This window comes from Mercurialis annua, linkage group LG4, assembly GCF_937616625.2.
Source record: "Mercurialis annua linkage group LG4, ddMerAnnu1.2, whole genome shotgun sequence".
Classification (NCBI taxonomy): Eukaryota; Viridiplantae; Streptophyta; class Magnoliopsida; order Malpighiales; family Euphorbiaceae; genus Mercurialis; species Mercurialis annua.
The window spans coordinates 36,927,533-36,942,420 of NC_065573.1; the positions used below are offsets into that span (position 1 = coordinate 36,927,533).

The 14,888-nt window shown below is 28.2% G+C and overlaps 2 protein-coding genes across 2 annotated transcripts; both read left to right on the forward strand.

The window, feature by feature from the left end:
* The first annotated feature begins 2,767 nt into the window (after nt 1-2,767).
* LOC126676292 (nudix hydrolase 18, mitochondrial-like) lies at nt 2,768-4,521 on the forward strand. Its single transcript, XM_050370464.2, has 5 exons — nt 2,768-2,952; nt 3,142-3,253; nt 3,339-3,422; nt 3,840-3,968; nt 4,083-4,521. The coding sequence occupies exons 1-5, from the start codon at nt 2,849-2,851 to the stop codon at nt 4,239-4,241; spliced, it is 588 nt and encodes a 195-aa protein (XP_050226421.1). The 5' UTR covers nt 2,768-2,848; the 3' UTR covers nt 4,242-4,521.
* Nucleotides 4,522-12,344: 7,823 nt separating this feature from the next.
* Nucleotides 12,345-14,506, forward strand: LOC126676308 (plasmodesmata-located protein 7). The gene is made up of 3 exons (XM_050370485.2): nt 12,345-13,213; nt 13,925-14,038; nt 14,169-14,506. The coding sequence occupies exons 1-3, from the start codon at nt 12,493-12,495 to the stop codon at nt 14,174-14,176; spliced, it is 843 nt and encodes a 280-aa protein (XP_050226442.1). The 5' UTR covers nt 12,345-12,492; the 3' UTR covers nt 14,177-14,506.
* Nucleotides 14,507-14,888: the final 382 nt, after the last annotated feature.

Consider the following 14,888-nt stretch of genomic DNA (forward strand, 5'->3'; position numbering starts at 1 on the left):
ACCCTAATTAATATACATGATAAATTACAAATTTATTATTATAATTATTAATTTACTGAATATTTTATAGGGCTTAATAATAAAATTGGTTTTTTAAAATTTTATTAATTATTAAAATTATTAATTTATTAAATATTAATTATTAAAAAGTCTTTTGTAGTTGGAGCCTTGGAGGACCTAACCAGGAAATTAGTCCAGAATTAAGTGTGTAATACTCTCTAATAATGAATAATATACATGATAAATTAAAAATTTAACAATTATTAAATTTATAAAGAGAAAATAGTAAAAATATGAAATTAAAATATCAAGCAATTCAATTCATATTTGTTAACTTGATATTTATATTATATTTTAAAAATTGATAAACTTTACAATAATTGGGAATGCGTTCATTTTATTTGTATTGCGCTTTGCCAGCTTGGTAAGTGTTTACAAAGAAGTGGCTTAACTCATGTAGAGATTCTTGTACTTTACACTTTTTTTTCCATAGGTCTTTATACTTTATTTTTATATTATCTGGTCTTCTATTTACATATTTTTGATTTTCAGGTCCTTTTTGAGTTTTTTTCAGTCCCTGTACTTGCAATTTTTTTTTTTCCAGTCCCTCTTTTTATTTTTTTTCCTCCAGTCACACAAAAGGACTAGAAAAAACTCAAAAAGGATCTGAAAATAAAAAATAGATAAGTAAAGGAACTAGATAATACAAAAATGAAGTATAAGGACCTACGGAAAAAAAGTGTAAAATACAGGAGTCTCTACATGGATTTGGCCTAAAGAAATTAGTGTCCAGAACACTTCAGATATGACCAATATAAATAATTGGTGGATAGTAACTTAATAGATAAAAAAAAGTTTTTTTCCATAAAGAAACAAGTACGGACAACACAATAAAAATGAATAATGAATAATTTATTCAATATGTATGTGTATATATTTTTGAAAAGAATTTATTTTAATAATGAATATGTATATAATATATATTTTATATTTATTAATTATTAAATAATAAAATAATTTATTATTATATATAAAACAAAAATAATTTGTCAAGGTTAAATTTTATTGATAGTTATTAAAATAATTAATTAAGTTTTTTTATAATCGGATAGGAGGGAGCGTTTTTGGAAAAATTGAACATACAATCTTGACAATACGTTGTTTAGCGCTTATATGATTGGAATATAACTCGTTAGTTAAAATTACTAACTTATTGAATACTCTCTCTATTCTCTTTTAATTATTATTTTCAACAAAATATATATTAAATAAATTATTAAAATTTTATTGAAATAACTAAATTTATATAGATATATTAGAAGTTAATATATTTATAAATATTCTCTCTACTTTATTAATTAAACTAAAAAGCAACGATTAAAATATTTTTATAAATTTGTCATTGAAATTTATATCGAATGCATTTTGGAATAATTTTCTTTTGAAAAATAATAATTATGAGAAAATAGAAAAAGTACTAAATATAAAAGAGGAATAATTACACAACACAATGGTTGCGCTACGTCATTCGTGCAACAAACCAGTGAAATATTAGTCGTGTGCTAATATTTAATAATAAAAAAATAAATAAAAATTAAAAATTCTCTATTATAAATGTTAGTTGATTTGTCGTAAAAATAACATAGCATAAATGTTATGTGGAATAAACACTCATGAAAGAGTCGACATAGTAAAGTTAAGAATGTAATAATGGAACAAATGAGAGTTGGTTCAAGTGGTAAGCGGCTTGATATCGCTTAAGTAAGATCTCGGGTTCGAGTCCTTATGAATGCAGAAAATTCCCACTGACAGACTCACCCACCATGCCAGATGCGCGACGCGGGTCAGATCCAGATTAGTCAGGGCGAAGTCTTGAAAACCGGATGAGCTTACCAAAAAAAAATGTAATAATGCACCGTATCCATTGGGTTTGATTACAGTAGATAGAATATTGAGTGGTTACGAAAAAATCAGAGTCAGCAGTACGTAACCCTTGGTGCATGCTAAATGACTTTTCTATTTTTTAATGGTCCCATCCTCTCAATTTCTCTCTCTCTCTTTTTAGCTATTATTAATAAGAGTTACCAAACCTATCCCTTTCTCTCATCATAACCACTAGCAGAAATTTAATGAACAAATTGTTCATCGTAATAGTTCTGAATTTGAATTTTGAACATTATTATCGGTTCATTTAAATTAATCATGAATTTTAATTTTTTAAATTGTTTATAAGAAATTTTGAATTTTAAATTAATCATGAATTTTAATTTTTTAAATTGTTTATAAGAAATTTTGTTTTTTCAATGTATGTGATAACGTGACAATCACTTATTGATATGAATTTGCCGAGGTAAATATCATTTTCAACACGTTGTGTATCGAATTAAGAAAAAAATGAAACTTCTTGTATATAATTGAGGCGTTTTAAAATTTATGTTTAAATAAAAAAACAAATATAGATTTCGAATTTTTATAATATTACCCGTTTAAATAATGAAAAACAACAATTTTCATTTTTATAACAATTAAAAATAAAATTTAGCCATTGTTGTTTTAAATTTTTTTCATTTTACACAATTTTATTTAAATTAAGTTAAACCTAAAAAAATATTTTCGTTATTGATTAGAATACTTAAATGTGAATCTATTGATTCTGAAGCATAAAATTTAAAACCGAAAAAAACCTTTGTTCGCAATTAAATTTTTAATATCGTCTCTTTTTCCACATCATTCACTTTTTTTGTTTTTATAAATAGATCTGTTATCTTGCTCTAGTTTCTTGATTCCACGCAATCAAAATCCCCTTTATCAACTGCTTTTGTGAATTTCCAATTTCATCAGAAATAAAATGGTAGCTGTAGTTGCTCAAGAAAATGTTAATGTTGCTTTGGTCTCCCGTACCGGCCGGCATTTGCAGCGTTATTCTAAAAGCGGTCGACGGCAAGTTGTTGGGTTCGTCTCAATTTTACCTTTTCTTTCTTAATTCTCGATTCTTGATTTTGATTCTTGAATCTTGAATTACCTTTCTTTAATTTTTTCAGTTGAAGGAGGGGTTTTAATTTTCTTGATTGTGTTAATTTTAGTTTAATCTTGCAATAATTTCTTGATTTTGTTACTGATTTCTTGCATATTATTGAACAGGTGTGTACCCTATAGATATAAAACTGGGAATCAAAAAGGCATGGAGATTGAACACGGTTTAGAAGTTCTTGTTATTAGTTCACAGAAAGGAAAAGGAATGTTATTTCCTAAGGTGTGCATACTTTAAGACTATAATTGTGTGTTTGGTTTATTATTTTAATTTCTGAAACTGATATGATTTTCTCAATTTGATTCAGGGAGGTTGGGAATTAGATGAAACCATTAAAGAGGCAGCTTCAAGAGAGACAATGGAGGAAGCTGGAGTTCGAGGCATCGTTGAGGTTTGTTCTTTTACTTACTCTGTTATGATTTCGATAGTACGTAACTACGTATGTAGCACGGAGACAGAAACATTGAAATGGAAAATGCCGGAAAACGGAAAAAGTAGTTTTGCTTTTTGAAAATAGGTTATAAATAGTGTTTTGGAGTTCAATTTAAGAAGTATTTCAGAAACTAGAAATGAAATACGGAAATGTAGTAGTTCGGAATAAAGGAAATAATCTTTTCGAATACAATCTTCGGAGTTGAATCTAAATTGAACTTGATTAATAAAATACTTGTTTGATCAGTGCACTCTTCGAGCTAATGTTGTCATTTTTGAGCTCGTGGCTGCTACTCCGAGCTAATTTTCCGTAAAAGAAAGAAGTTTATTCATTTCTTGAATGCTATTAATTATCCAATTTCTCAATATGTTTCAGTATCAATTAGGAAAATGGAGTTTCAAGAGCAAAACACATGACACCTATTACGAAGGGTACATGTTTCCTTTACATGTTCAAGAAATACTAGAGTTCTGGCCGGAGAAAAATGCCCGTCAAAGAATATGGGTATGCATTCATCTATTAGCAAGTTTTTGACAAAATTATTATATTTTCGATTTGATCAAATAGCCGTAATAATATTTGCTGATTTAGGGTTATTGTATGTTTTATGTTAAATAGATGAGTGTGGCAGATGCAAGAGACTGCTGTCAACATTGGTGGATGAAGGAAGCTTTAGATAGACTAGTTCGTCGTCTAGAGTCTCAGCAACAACGTGAAGCGTCGGTAGAAGTAGGATCCGTTACTCCGTTAAGCTACCAAAGTAAAGCTAACTTGTAAATAAGATAAAACGTTGGCATTAGAGGGCTTTTTAGAGCAACAGATGGAATTGAAATGCACAAGAAAGAGTTGTTGATTTTGTTGCAGTCTGTCTCTTTCTTGGAGTTTCAGTTTTGCATTATTGGTAGGTTTATGGTAGTGGGAAAACTAGAAAAAGAAGAGTTGGATCAAGAATAAGAATTGCTTGTTGTATTGTACTACAACATGGTTTTCTAATTGCGAAGAATTTTGGAAGGCTAAACTTTGTCAAATTTGTTTGAATTTGAAAGTCGGTTAAATATCTTTGGACTTTTTATAATCTTTTAAATTTGACATTGAAATATTGCAATAACTGTATGGAAATTGACAGCAAAGGTTTTATATATGGAAGCTTCTTCTGCATAAATAAAATTTTGTTTTCTTTAATTCAGATTCAGAGTTCTTTCAATAAAGATATTGATATTCAAAACCGAAACGGAAACTACTCACATTAAAAAATCGGGTGTATTTCTAGAACTCAATAATTACTAGGACAAGGCTGCATATTTTCGTTCTTCAATCTTAGCCCTGTAGATTCTAAAATTTAAAATTTAAAATTCGAAAACTCTACATGAATTTGAAACCATATTTTTAGAATTCAAGTTCAACTTCAACAAGCTAATGAGATTGATTATAAGAAATTCCGATTTGAGTGGGTTAATTCAATAAAAAAAATTAACAATAATTTTTTTACTATATATGTTTGTTATTAAGACATTCAACTCGATTTATTAGATATTTGTTTACATATTTAAATAAGTGTAAATATGTATAAACATTAAAAATAGACTAGCAAATAATTTCAAATTTGATTAAATTGATAATTTCTTTTTGAGACTTAAATGTTTGAGTTCGAATTAAAATTTAGCTCGAGTAACTCAAAGCGAGTTAATTTGAATAATTTTTTTTTTGACCAAAGATAGAGTACGACTCTTAGAGTCACAGTTTGTTAGTAGTTAGTTACGGAGGTAGAGATCACACGCATAACCTCTTGATACATTTGAAGACGTTTTAACCATCTAGGTTAGGCCCACACTAGCAATTTGAATAAAAGTGATTTGGCTCGATTCTGTTGTAGCACTACATTGGACGGACTACCGCAATGCTAAAAAAGAAATCTGCTATGAGTCGATCCAAATTTGCAAACATCAAAAGGGATGGAAAACTAGTCACAAGCTAAGAAGAAACGCTTTTGTGTCTGAATTTTTAGTTAAAATAGAGACAAAATGAATTTATCTACCTACAACTATAGTTTTTTTGCTAAATATATGATGATCTTTGAATTTTATCAATTTAATCCGTCATTTATTCAATCTTCACCAAATAATGGTACAATGACTCAAAAAAAAAAAAATAGATGGCATTCTCATATACATTGAAAAAGCACATGGACCTTTTGCAAAACAAATTATACTAATTGGATGTTAATCCAAATCATATAATTATACTCGTTAAATTGACCCTTTTAATCTTTTATTTTATATTAAACTATAAAATTTGACCCCCTTAATAATAATTTTTCGCTTCGCCCCCGCTCATGCAGAATGGTAATTCTCCTCAATGATTGAGGAAGAAGTTGTCTTCTTCTTGAGATGCTTCTTCTTAATGTGCCTCCTACGGAATCTCGCAAATACTCTTATTTTTCTATTCTCTGGCCTCGCATCAGCTAACACTTTCCCACACTGCGAACAGCATCTGCAACAAAATCAGCAATTGAAAATTAGGATATTTTTATTTAGTTGTAATTATCACAACATTATGCTAACTATTACTTACTTGAAATCACCATCATATTGTGTTTTGCCAAATCTGCCACAATGAGTACACCAAGCCATTAATGGACCTTCTTCTTTGAATGTTTTCATAGTTACCTTAAACTATTAGAGAATTTAAATTTTTGTTTGTTGAAATTTATTTGAATGATAGAACCGAATTTATATATGTTGTTTGGTTCTTTTTCCTATTTGAATTTGAAAAATAAAAGACTCCTAATCCATGTAAAATCTTAAATTGTAATCTTGAGAGTTTACTCATATTTATTACCATTCAATTCGAATTTAAATAATTTCGTATGGATGAGATTTGCTAAACAGCTTGATATGACCTAATATTTTTGTGATGCGTCACTTTATTAGAGAACTTGAAGAAAATATAATCAGATGTAAATCCTGATTTTGAATTCGGATGCAATCCCAAAACTGTAATACACATATGAGAAATTCTTAGGTAGACTTAGTCCACCATATCATCCGTGGACTAAGCCTATCATATAATGACACGTCATGAAAATGATGGCAATCTTGTAATATTATTATTCAAATGTGTAAATAAGTAATAAACGAATTTACAAAGATTGTCATCATTTTAATGACGTGTTATTATATGATAGACTTAGTCCACGGATAACGTGGTGGATTAAATCTACCTAAGAATCTCTCTACACAATATATACATTCAACTATAATCCATTGCATCCTTAAAATAAGGCTAATCGGAATAAAATTTGAATTACTGATCATCTATTATTAAGGAAGAAAAATCCTTCTTTAAAAATAATAATCAATAAAATAAAATAAAATCATTTAAGAAAACTAAATAAATAAAGACATTCATGAGTCATGACACTGAATTATTTTTATAGGGGTGGAATCAGACATATAGACTGAGGGGCATCTACCTCTGCAAAATTCTTTTTTAATAAAAATACCTTTCATTTTTTTTATTTTTTTACGTTTTGCCCCCACAAAAAAAGTTTATATAATTACGCCCTACATTTCACAAAAGCTAGTTCCACTCTTGGCTAGATATTTGTATAATATATCCAAAGTGCATCTACGTCCAAAAAAAAAAAATTAAAATTAAGTAGCTAAATATTTTTACAAAATAACTAAACAACTCATTATTTGCTGCAAGATTCTTTAAAAATTATTCATAATTTCTGATATCATATGAAAATGAAAACAAAAGAAATACAAAAGAATGTTGACGAGTCCCAAAAGAAAATACAAGAAAAATTGCAGCCACTTTATTTTTACAAATGATCAATAAATTCTGTAGATTTATATTTAACCTTCTTATTTTTCTGGATTAATATTCTTTTGAGTTTAATGTATATAAAGGTCAAGTTCATTTCATTTGCATTTTTATAATTTACTAGTTTCACATTACGTGCTAAACACGTGGCTCGTAACGTGATTCGTCAATTTATGTATTAACTAACTTTATTATTATTATATTTATTTTATTTAATTATAATCAATATTAAATTAGTTAGTGTTTTTATTAGAAATAAATAGTTATATTTTAATTTATTACTATTTTTAAAAATCAATTCACATCAATAATATTTATTTAATTTAGTTACCATAATTACTATTATTTTTATCTAGTCAATGTCCATTTTGCTAACCATGAAAAGAGAGCAAAAACCTATAAGTTAAAAAAGTTTAATAAGGCAATTTAGATTGGTACAATTTATACATGCAAAAATTTAGAGTTGGCATGTTAAAAAAACTTGAAGCTCGTCTTGTTATTACACAGGAGCAAGTTTATTGATTGTTTTTGAAGCTTTTATTACATTGTAGTGTAACTTATGAAACGTAATTATATCTAAAAAACATTTTAGTTGAGTGAATTACTAATAGTATAGGTAGTTTTAACTGTAATTGGAAAAAATTAATATAGTTAATATTTCTAAGCTCATTAAGAGTTTGTATTGTAATCAAAATTAATCAAGAGTTTATCTAAAAGAGTTTGTATAATATTTAGTAATTTAGTCGGCAGTTTAAGTTATAATAGGAAAAAACTACTTTAGTTAATATTCCTAATCTAATTAAGAGTTTGTATTGTAATCCAAATTAACTAAGAGTTTATCTATAAGAATTTGCATAATATTTAGTAATTTAATTTAGTTAATATTTAAGGTATTACCGTAAATGTGCCTGTCCCCCCCTCATCCGTGCTTTTATATATAGTATAGATAGATATAGATATATGTTTTAATAAACAAAAAGGTGAACCTATACATAAAACTGAATGAATTTCTTATAACTTTTTTTATTTAATCACAAATTAATCATATATTTATGTTAAATGAATGAATCAATATTTAGTTTTTATTAGTTTGACTCATTTTTTTAATTATAATAATCTGGGCCAATCTACTTGAATTGCTCATTCCTAAGCATGTACATGGGCCTGAGTACCCGCTACGTCCATGCAGGTCCGTACATCTTAGACCGGGCTTAGTTTATTTGAAATTCGACCCGAATCCGGAAAAACCTGTTATTTTGAGAGCGGTTTCAAACTTTTATTTTATATGATTTTCATGTGAATCCCAAAGATCCCGACTTGCACCCACATATTTAATGTGTAAGGACTGAGTTTGGATAACAAATATGAAGCTCGAATCAGATTCAGGCTGAACTTACGCTACATAAAAAATAGAAAAGCCCGTTAAAATTTTGGATTGGGCCCAATACAAACTCGGCCCATAAACACGTGCATTCATTACCCAACTGTCGAATTTTACGAGGAAACCCATTTTGGACTAAAATTCCAAATTTCTTATATTGGGTGGATTAGATTTTTTTATTTATTTTATTTGGATTATGAGGAATAGATGGATGCCATAATCCACAACTATCCTATTCGTTTTCGAACAAAGGGTCAACGCGCCCCCTGAACGTGTGATACGGAATTATCTAATTCAATTTATATTTTTTTAAGAAACTAACCCCGATACTCTTCATTTTTTGATCAAATAAATTCATAATTTATATTTTTATTTTAAAAAAATGAATTTAAAATAATTATATCGCAATTATTAAGAAAGTATCTAATTACTTTTTTGCATCCCTCACCTCCGATTTGTATTTTACGCGTTTTAAAAATATAATTATGGAGTTATTTGATCCAAAAATGAAGAGTTTTGAGATTAGTTGCTAAAAAATATAAATTAAGTTAGATGACCCCGTATCACAAGTTTAAGAGGCGTTGACTCTTTATTCATTCGTTTTCCTTTTCATAATTTTCAAGTTAATGTATAAAGTAATGTGCTACCCCATCTATTAAGGGATAATTTTCACTGACAGTCCTTTTAATTTTCATCTCTCTCTTATTATAATCCATAAATTTTAATTTGTAACTATATTTTCATTTTCTATTTTGTCCATATTTTTTTGATATTTAAAAGGGGGAGCGCTTATATGAGAAATTGAACTCACGACCTTCATAAAATATTATCGAGCGTTTATACCAATTGATCTATAACTCATCGGGTCTATTCACGTCAACTGAGTTGAATTTAAATATCATTATACCTAGTACGAATTAAAGTCTCGTGAATCTGATAAAACTTCGATTAATCTATTTTCTATTTTTTTAATATTCATGAATACTTATGAAAATATTTATTTAAATTTTTTATACAAATAATTGAGTCAAGTGGAATTGATAGTTTTAATCGATCTTAAACTTCTAAAATAAAATTCAATTGCGTTCGAGTTCGAGTAGAGTTTTAAATTTCAAATTTGAGTCGAATTAAACTCAAAGTTAGATTCTGATTTGACTCGATTAGACTCGATATTACCCTACTATTCACCACGATATGTAGATTTATTATCTGATAAATTTTATAACAAGCAAATAATTAAACTCCATAAAATTGATGACAGATTTCAGAGAATGTTGGCCAAAATTGCATGAACAGCAGAGAGTGGAACAGAACAGTCACTTGATTGACAAACTTCTGGATTATAATTTCATCCCAAAGAATTTGAAGGCTCACATAATCACATGGGGCTTTTGAGTAGTTCATGAGAAGCAATTATCAGTTAAGAAGGCTACAAGATACCAAACTGAGACAAAGACAAACTTCCATTAATCTTAAACGACACTATTGAATGTGACATTCTTTTTTGATGATTAAATTATAGCATATAAGCTGAGAACATGTAAGAAATTGTAACCAAACAACATTTGCTTCTTTGTGTTTGTGAAAGACCTTCACCAAGCATTTTAAAGTTTGTCTTGTAACATTCAATATAAAGTGCCCCCACAATGTAATTTTAAGAAGTCAATTTTTATCAATATTGAAAATTATAATTTTTGTCATATTGGAAATTAAATTTTTCAATATTTGTATATTATATATTCAATTAGTAGGTATATTAACTTTCATTGATATATATTTTGTTTTGTAGTTATATACATGTTTGTTATTAAGAAAAATAAAGTAGTGCATTATAGTTATAATTAATATTTAAATCAAGGTTTATATTGTTTTATATATAATATATACATTATATTTTTATCCATATTTAAGGTAAATGAAATAATAGAATTTTACATAATTTTATCTAGTACATATTACTTAGGGTCTATTGACTTCATATTTTTTTTAACTAAACAGAATACGTATTGTCTTTCCTTTGCTTTTTTCCTTTTTACTTTCTTTTCTTTTCTTTCCCTTTATTTTATGTTACTTTACAGTTTATCTGTTTTAATTCTTTTTATTTTGCAGTTTATATATTTTTCCCTTCAAATTAGCCTTTTTTTGAGCAAATCGATTTGATTTAACTTTTACCCAAAAGGGTGTTAAAGTAGAGAGTGAAGCCTAAAATGCGATGGGCACAGTTGTTTTGTGTGTCTTCACTTGCAAAAGCTAATTGCATTATTATTATACGTCCTATTTATGTACCCAACCTATTTGTCTACCTAGCTAATTCTATAATTTTATTGTTGTAACATTGATACCGATTGTTGAATCTTTGGTACCAATTGTCGTGACCGGTTCGTGACCGGATTGGTATGCACAGCGAAATCGAAACCATTCGGTAGGTATTTAATAATGGATTTGATCATCAAATAACAATATAGCAAAATAATAAATAACACAAGAGATTTACGTGGTTCTGCTTTAAGGCGTACATCCACGGGCGAAAGATTCGAGCCATCCACTAATCATCAAAAGGAGTACAAAATTGGTGGAGAATCACCAAATAGAGAACATCTCTAGTAAATATGCCCTTAGAAGAAAAACCCACAAAGTGTTTCTCTCTCTACAACAAAGTACCCAAAAGGGTTAATTAACTTATATTCCTCACATCACACACACCCCTTTTTCCCTTATTCACATCAATGTCTACATTGTGTGTTCGGTTTTTGGTGTTTTTTAAAAGGTGAATAAGGTAGTGTATATATAGTGAATAAATAGTCTATATGGCATTAGGAATATTAATCCTAATTGGATTTATACTTCCGAGTTAGCCAATCATAATAAAGTTATCCTTCTCCCAAACTCTTCATTAATAGAGTCCTAATACAAATAGGAATTAGAATTCTAGGCATATTCCAATATTTATATAATGTTTATTTTTTAAATTAAGAATTAGGCTTTTTTTTATTATATGATAAAAAAGAATTAGTCTTTATGGTGTCTTAGACCATTTAAACTTTTTCTTTTGCATAGTTATAAACAAACTAAATTAATTTGAACTTAGACATTGGCATGCCATGATTAGAGACTAATACTATAACTTTTTTTGAGAGAACTAATACTATAACTTTTTTTAGAGAACTAATACTATAACTTTAACCATATATAAATTGAAGGATTAAATAAATCAAATTATGAATTTTAACATAATTTGTTAGAAAATATTAACTTTAGAGTTTGGCAAAATCGGGCACTAGTTCGGTACATCAACTTATTTTTCGTGAAAACGCTGATGTGGTTATATATTTTGATGTCCATGTTAGCAGGTATTTATTTTCAGTTAATAGATTGGGGTTGTCATTGTACTTTGCCTATATTTTAATTTGATTATTCGACTTTAAATTATTTCAATTTGAGAATTAACTTTTCATTTCAATGACAAAGATATGTTTTTATTTTGCAATTAATGTTAGATTATTTATGTAAAAATATATCTCATATTTTATATAAATATATGATTAGCCAAAATTCAACTCGATATTTATTAGTTTAGTGACTAAAAGACCTTATTAAAATCAAAATTTAGTCACCAAAATATAGTGACCAAAATAAAATAACTTGAAAATTTGGTGCTTCCTATAATCAATTGCCCTGGTATTTCTATAAAAGAAACTTTAAAGGATGAGACTAGAAATGCTTATATTAAGCTGATCAACTAATTTAAACATTAGAACCAACCGCACATATTTGATTGTACATTTTTTTTCTCTCTATTTTCATACAGCTTGTCAAGAAATGGCAACAAGAACATGTAATTTTTATTTCCTCTTAATCTTTACATTTCTATTCAATCTTTCATCTTCTTCTTCAACTGATTCATTCGTCTTCGGAGGCTGCACTCAACAAGTATACACACCGGACTCACCTTATGAGTCAAACATCAACTCGCTTCTAACTTCACTTGTCAACTCGGCCACCTACACTTCCTACAACAACTTCACAATCATGGGCTCCACCCCTCAGGACATAGTTTACGGCCTTTTCCAGTGTCGCGGCGACCTTTCCATGCCAGATTGCGCCACCTGCGTAGCTCGAGCAGTGAGTCAACTCGGTTCTTTATGCTCCAATACATGCGGGGGTGCTCTTCAGCTTCAAGGCTGTTATGTCAAGTATGATAATTCTACATTTTTGGGTGTGGAGGATAAGACTGTTGTGTTGAAGAAATGTGGGCCGTCCATTGGGTATGATACGGATTCTATGACTATTAGAGATGCTGTGCTCACGGGCCTGGTTCGGACCGGTGGACCGTATCGGGTTGGTGGGTCTGGCCAGGTTCAGGGTTTGGCTCAATGTGTTGGGGATTTGAGTATCGGAGAGTGTCAGGATTGTTTGTCCGAGGCCATCGGACGGTTGAAATCCGATTGCGGGACCGCCGTCTACGGTGATATGTTCTTGGCTAAGTGCTATGCTAGATACTCCACCGGTGGTGCTCATGTTTACACCAAGACTCATAATGGTAAGGGATTTAGTTTCTTGAATTTGTCATTGAATTAAATTAAATTGTCTATCCAGTAATTTTTGTATATTTATTTTATTTAATTATTTTTGAAAATATTATTATCTTTATTTTTAATGAATTTAAAGAGTCAACTTCTTAAAATGTATATATTGTTTCTTGAATAATAATTTACTAAGCAATTAACTTTAATTTTTTAGGAACTGTAAAAAAATGAATCAAGCAAACCCTAGATCTTATATAGTGTTGAAGTGCTTAGGGAAAATTTCAGAATTATACTCATTTTAAGCAAATGATAAACATATACTATTATACATTACATCATAATGACTTAAGTTGGCGCTTAGGTAAACTAATTTATATATTCATATCATTGTCTAAAATAATAAATATATTCTTAAAGAATAATTTGACAATTTGATCCGTTTATATTACAATTTGTGACAAATATATTTAACCCTCAGTTTAAATATATTTTCATAATTTATTTATAGTTGATAATATATTTTTCATCTCATGAATGATTATATCTGAGAACAATTTTGAATTGCGAGTTTGATAAATATCTGTTACAAATTTCAAAATTGACGAATCAAATTGTCATAAATTTAGATCAAAGATATATTTTTCATTTTGGTCAAATATATAAATGTGTAAAATTATATTACCTCTATTTATATAGTAATTATTAAGCAATGTTTGTAAATGCAGATAAATCAATCAATGAGGGAGAGAAGACATTTGCAATTATCATTGGCTTATTAGCTGGAGTAGCTCTAATTATCATTTTCCTCATTTTCATAAGAAAGATTTGTGAAGGAGGAGGTAAAATCACAATTTATCTTTGCCCTTTTAACATTTATTATTTTATGTTAATTCAAATTAATTAGGTCCAAAAACAACACAGGGTAAAAAATATGATTTTTTTTGACTGTTAAAATCTTTTCTCATGCAGGTAAATAACACAACATGAACTACAACTTTTTCAGACTCTTGGGACAGTTCAATGCTCAAGTGATTTGCTTTAGGAGCTCTTTAAATTTGCTAGCCTTTTTAATTCTTGATATTAATTAATTCAACTTTCTTCTATTTCTATTTCTCTTTTGTTAAGATTTGTTTTTTAAAATATTAATAAAAAAAGAATACATATGGCCATGCATGAATCAGAAAAGATCAAAGTTATAAAGAAGGCTAAGATTCCAATATCTTCTCCAGTCTCTCACTTGACAAAGTTGTATTGTCCAATTGTGCAAAAAATATGAAAAAAAATTATGTTATGATTCTTTTTGCAAAGGTAAAAAGATGATGATATTATTATTTTAATTATTTATTAAGCTGGAGTTTTTTTTTATCTTTTGGGTAAGACACAAAACATTTTACTATTTTTAAAAATGAGTGTGATATTTGTATTTATCAGTGTTTTAAGAATGTAACTGGTGGATTCAACCGGATTAGTTCGGTTTTACTTAAAATAATCACTGTAATTATTTTGAATCAAAGAAATTGCATGGAAAAATATATGAAACCAATTAATTGGCAAAAATAAGTTGATTTCAATGGATTTTGTTATAGTTTATTATTTTAAAATTATAAAAGTCCATATAAAAGATTTATATCTAAATGTATTATAAATTGTATAAAATTATAAACACTTTTTATTTTATTGAACGATTCG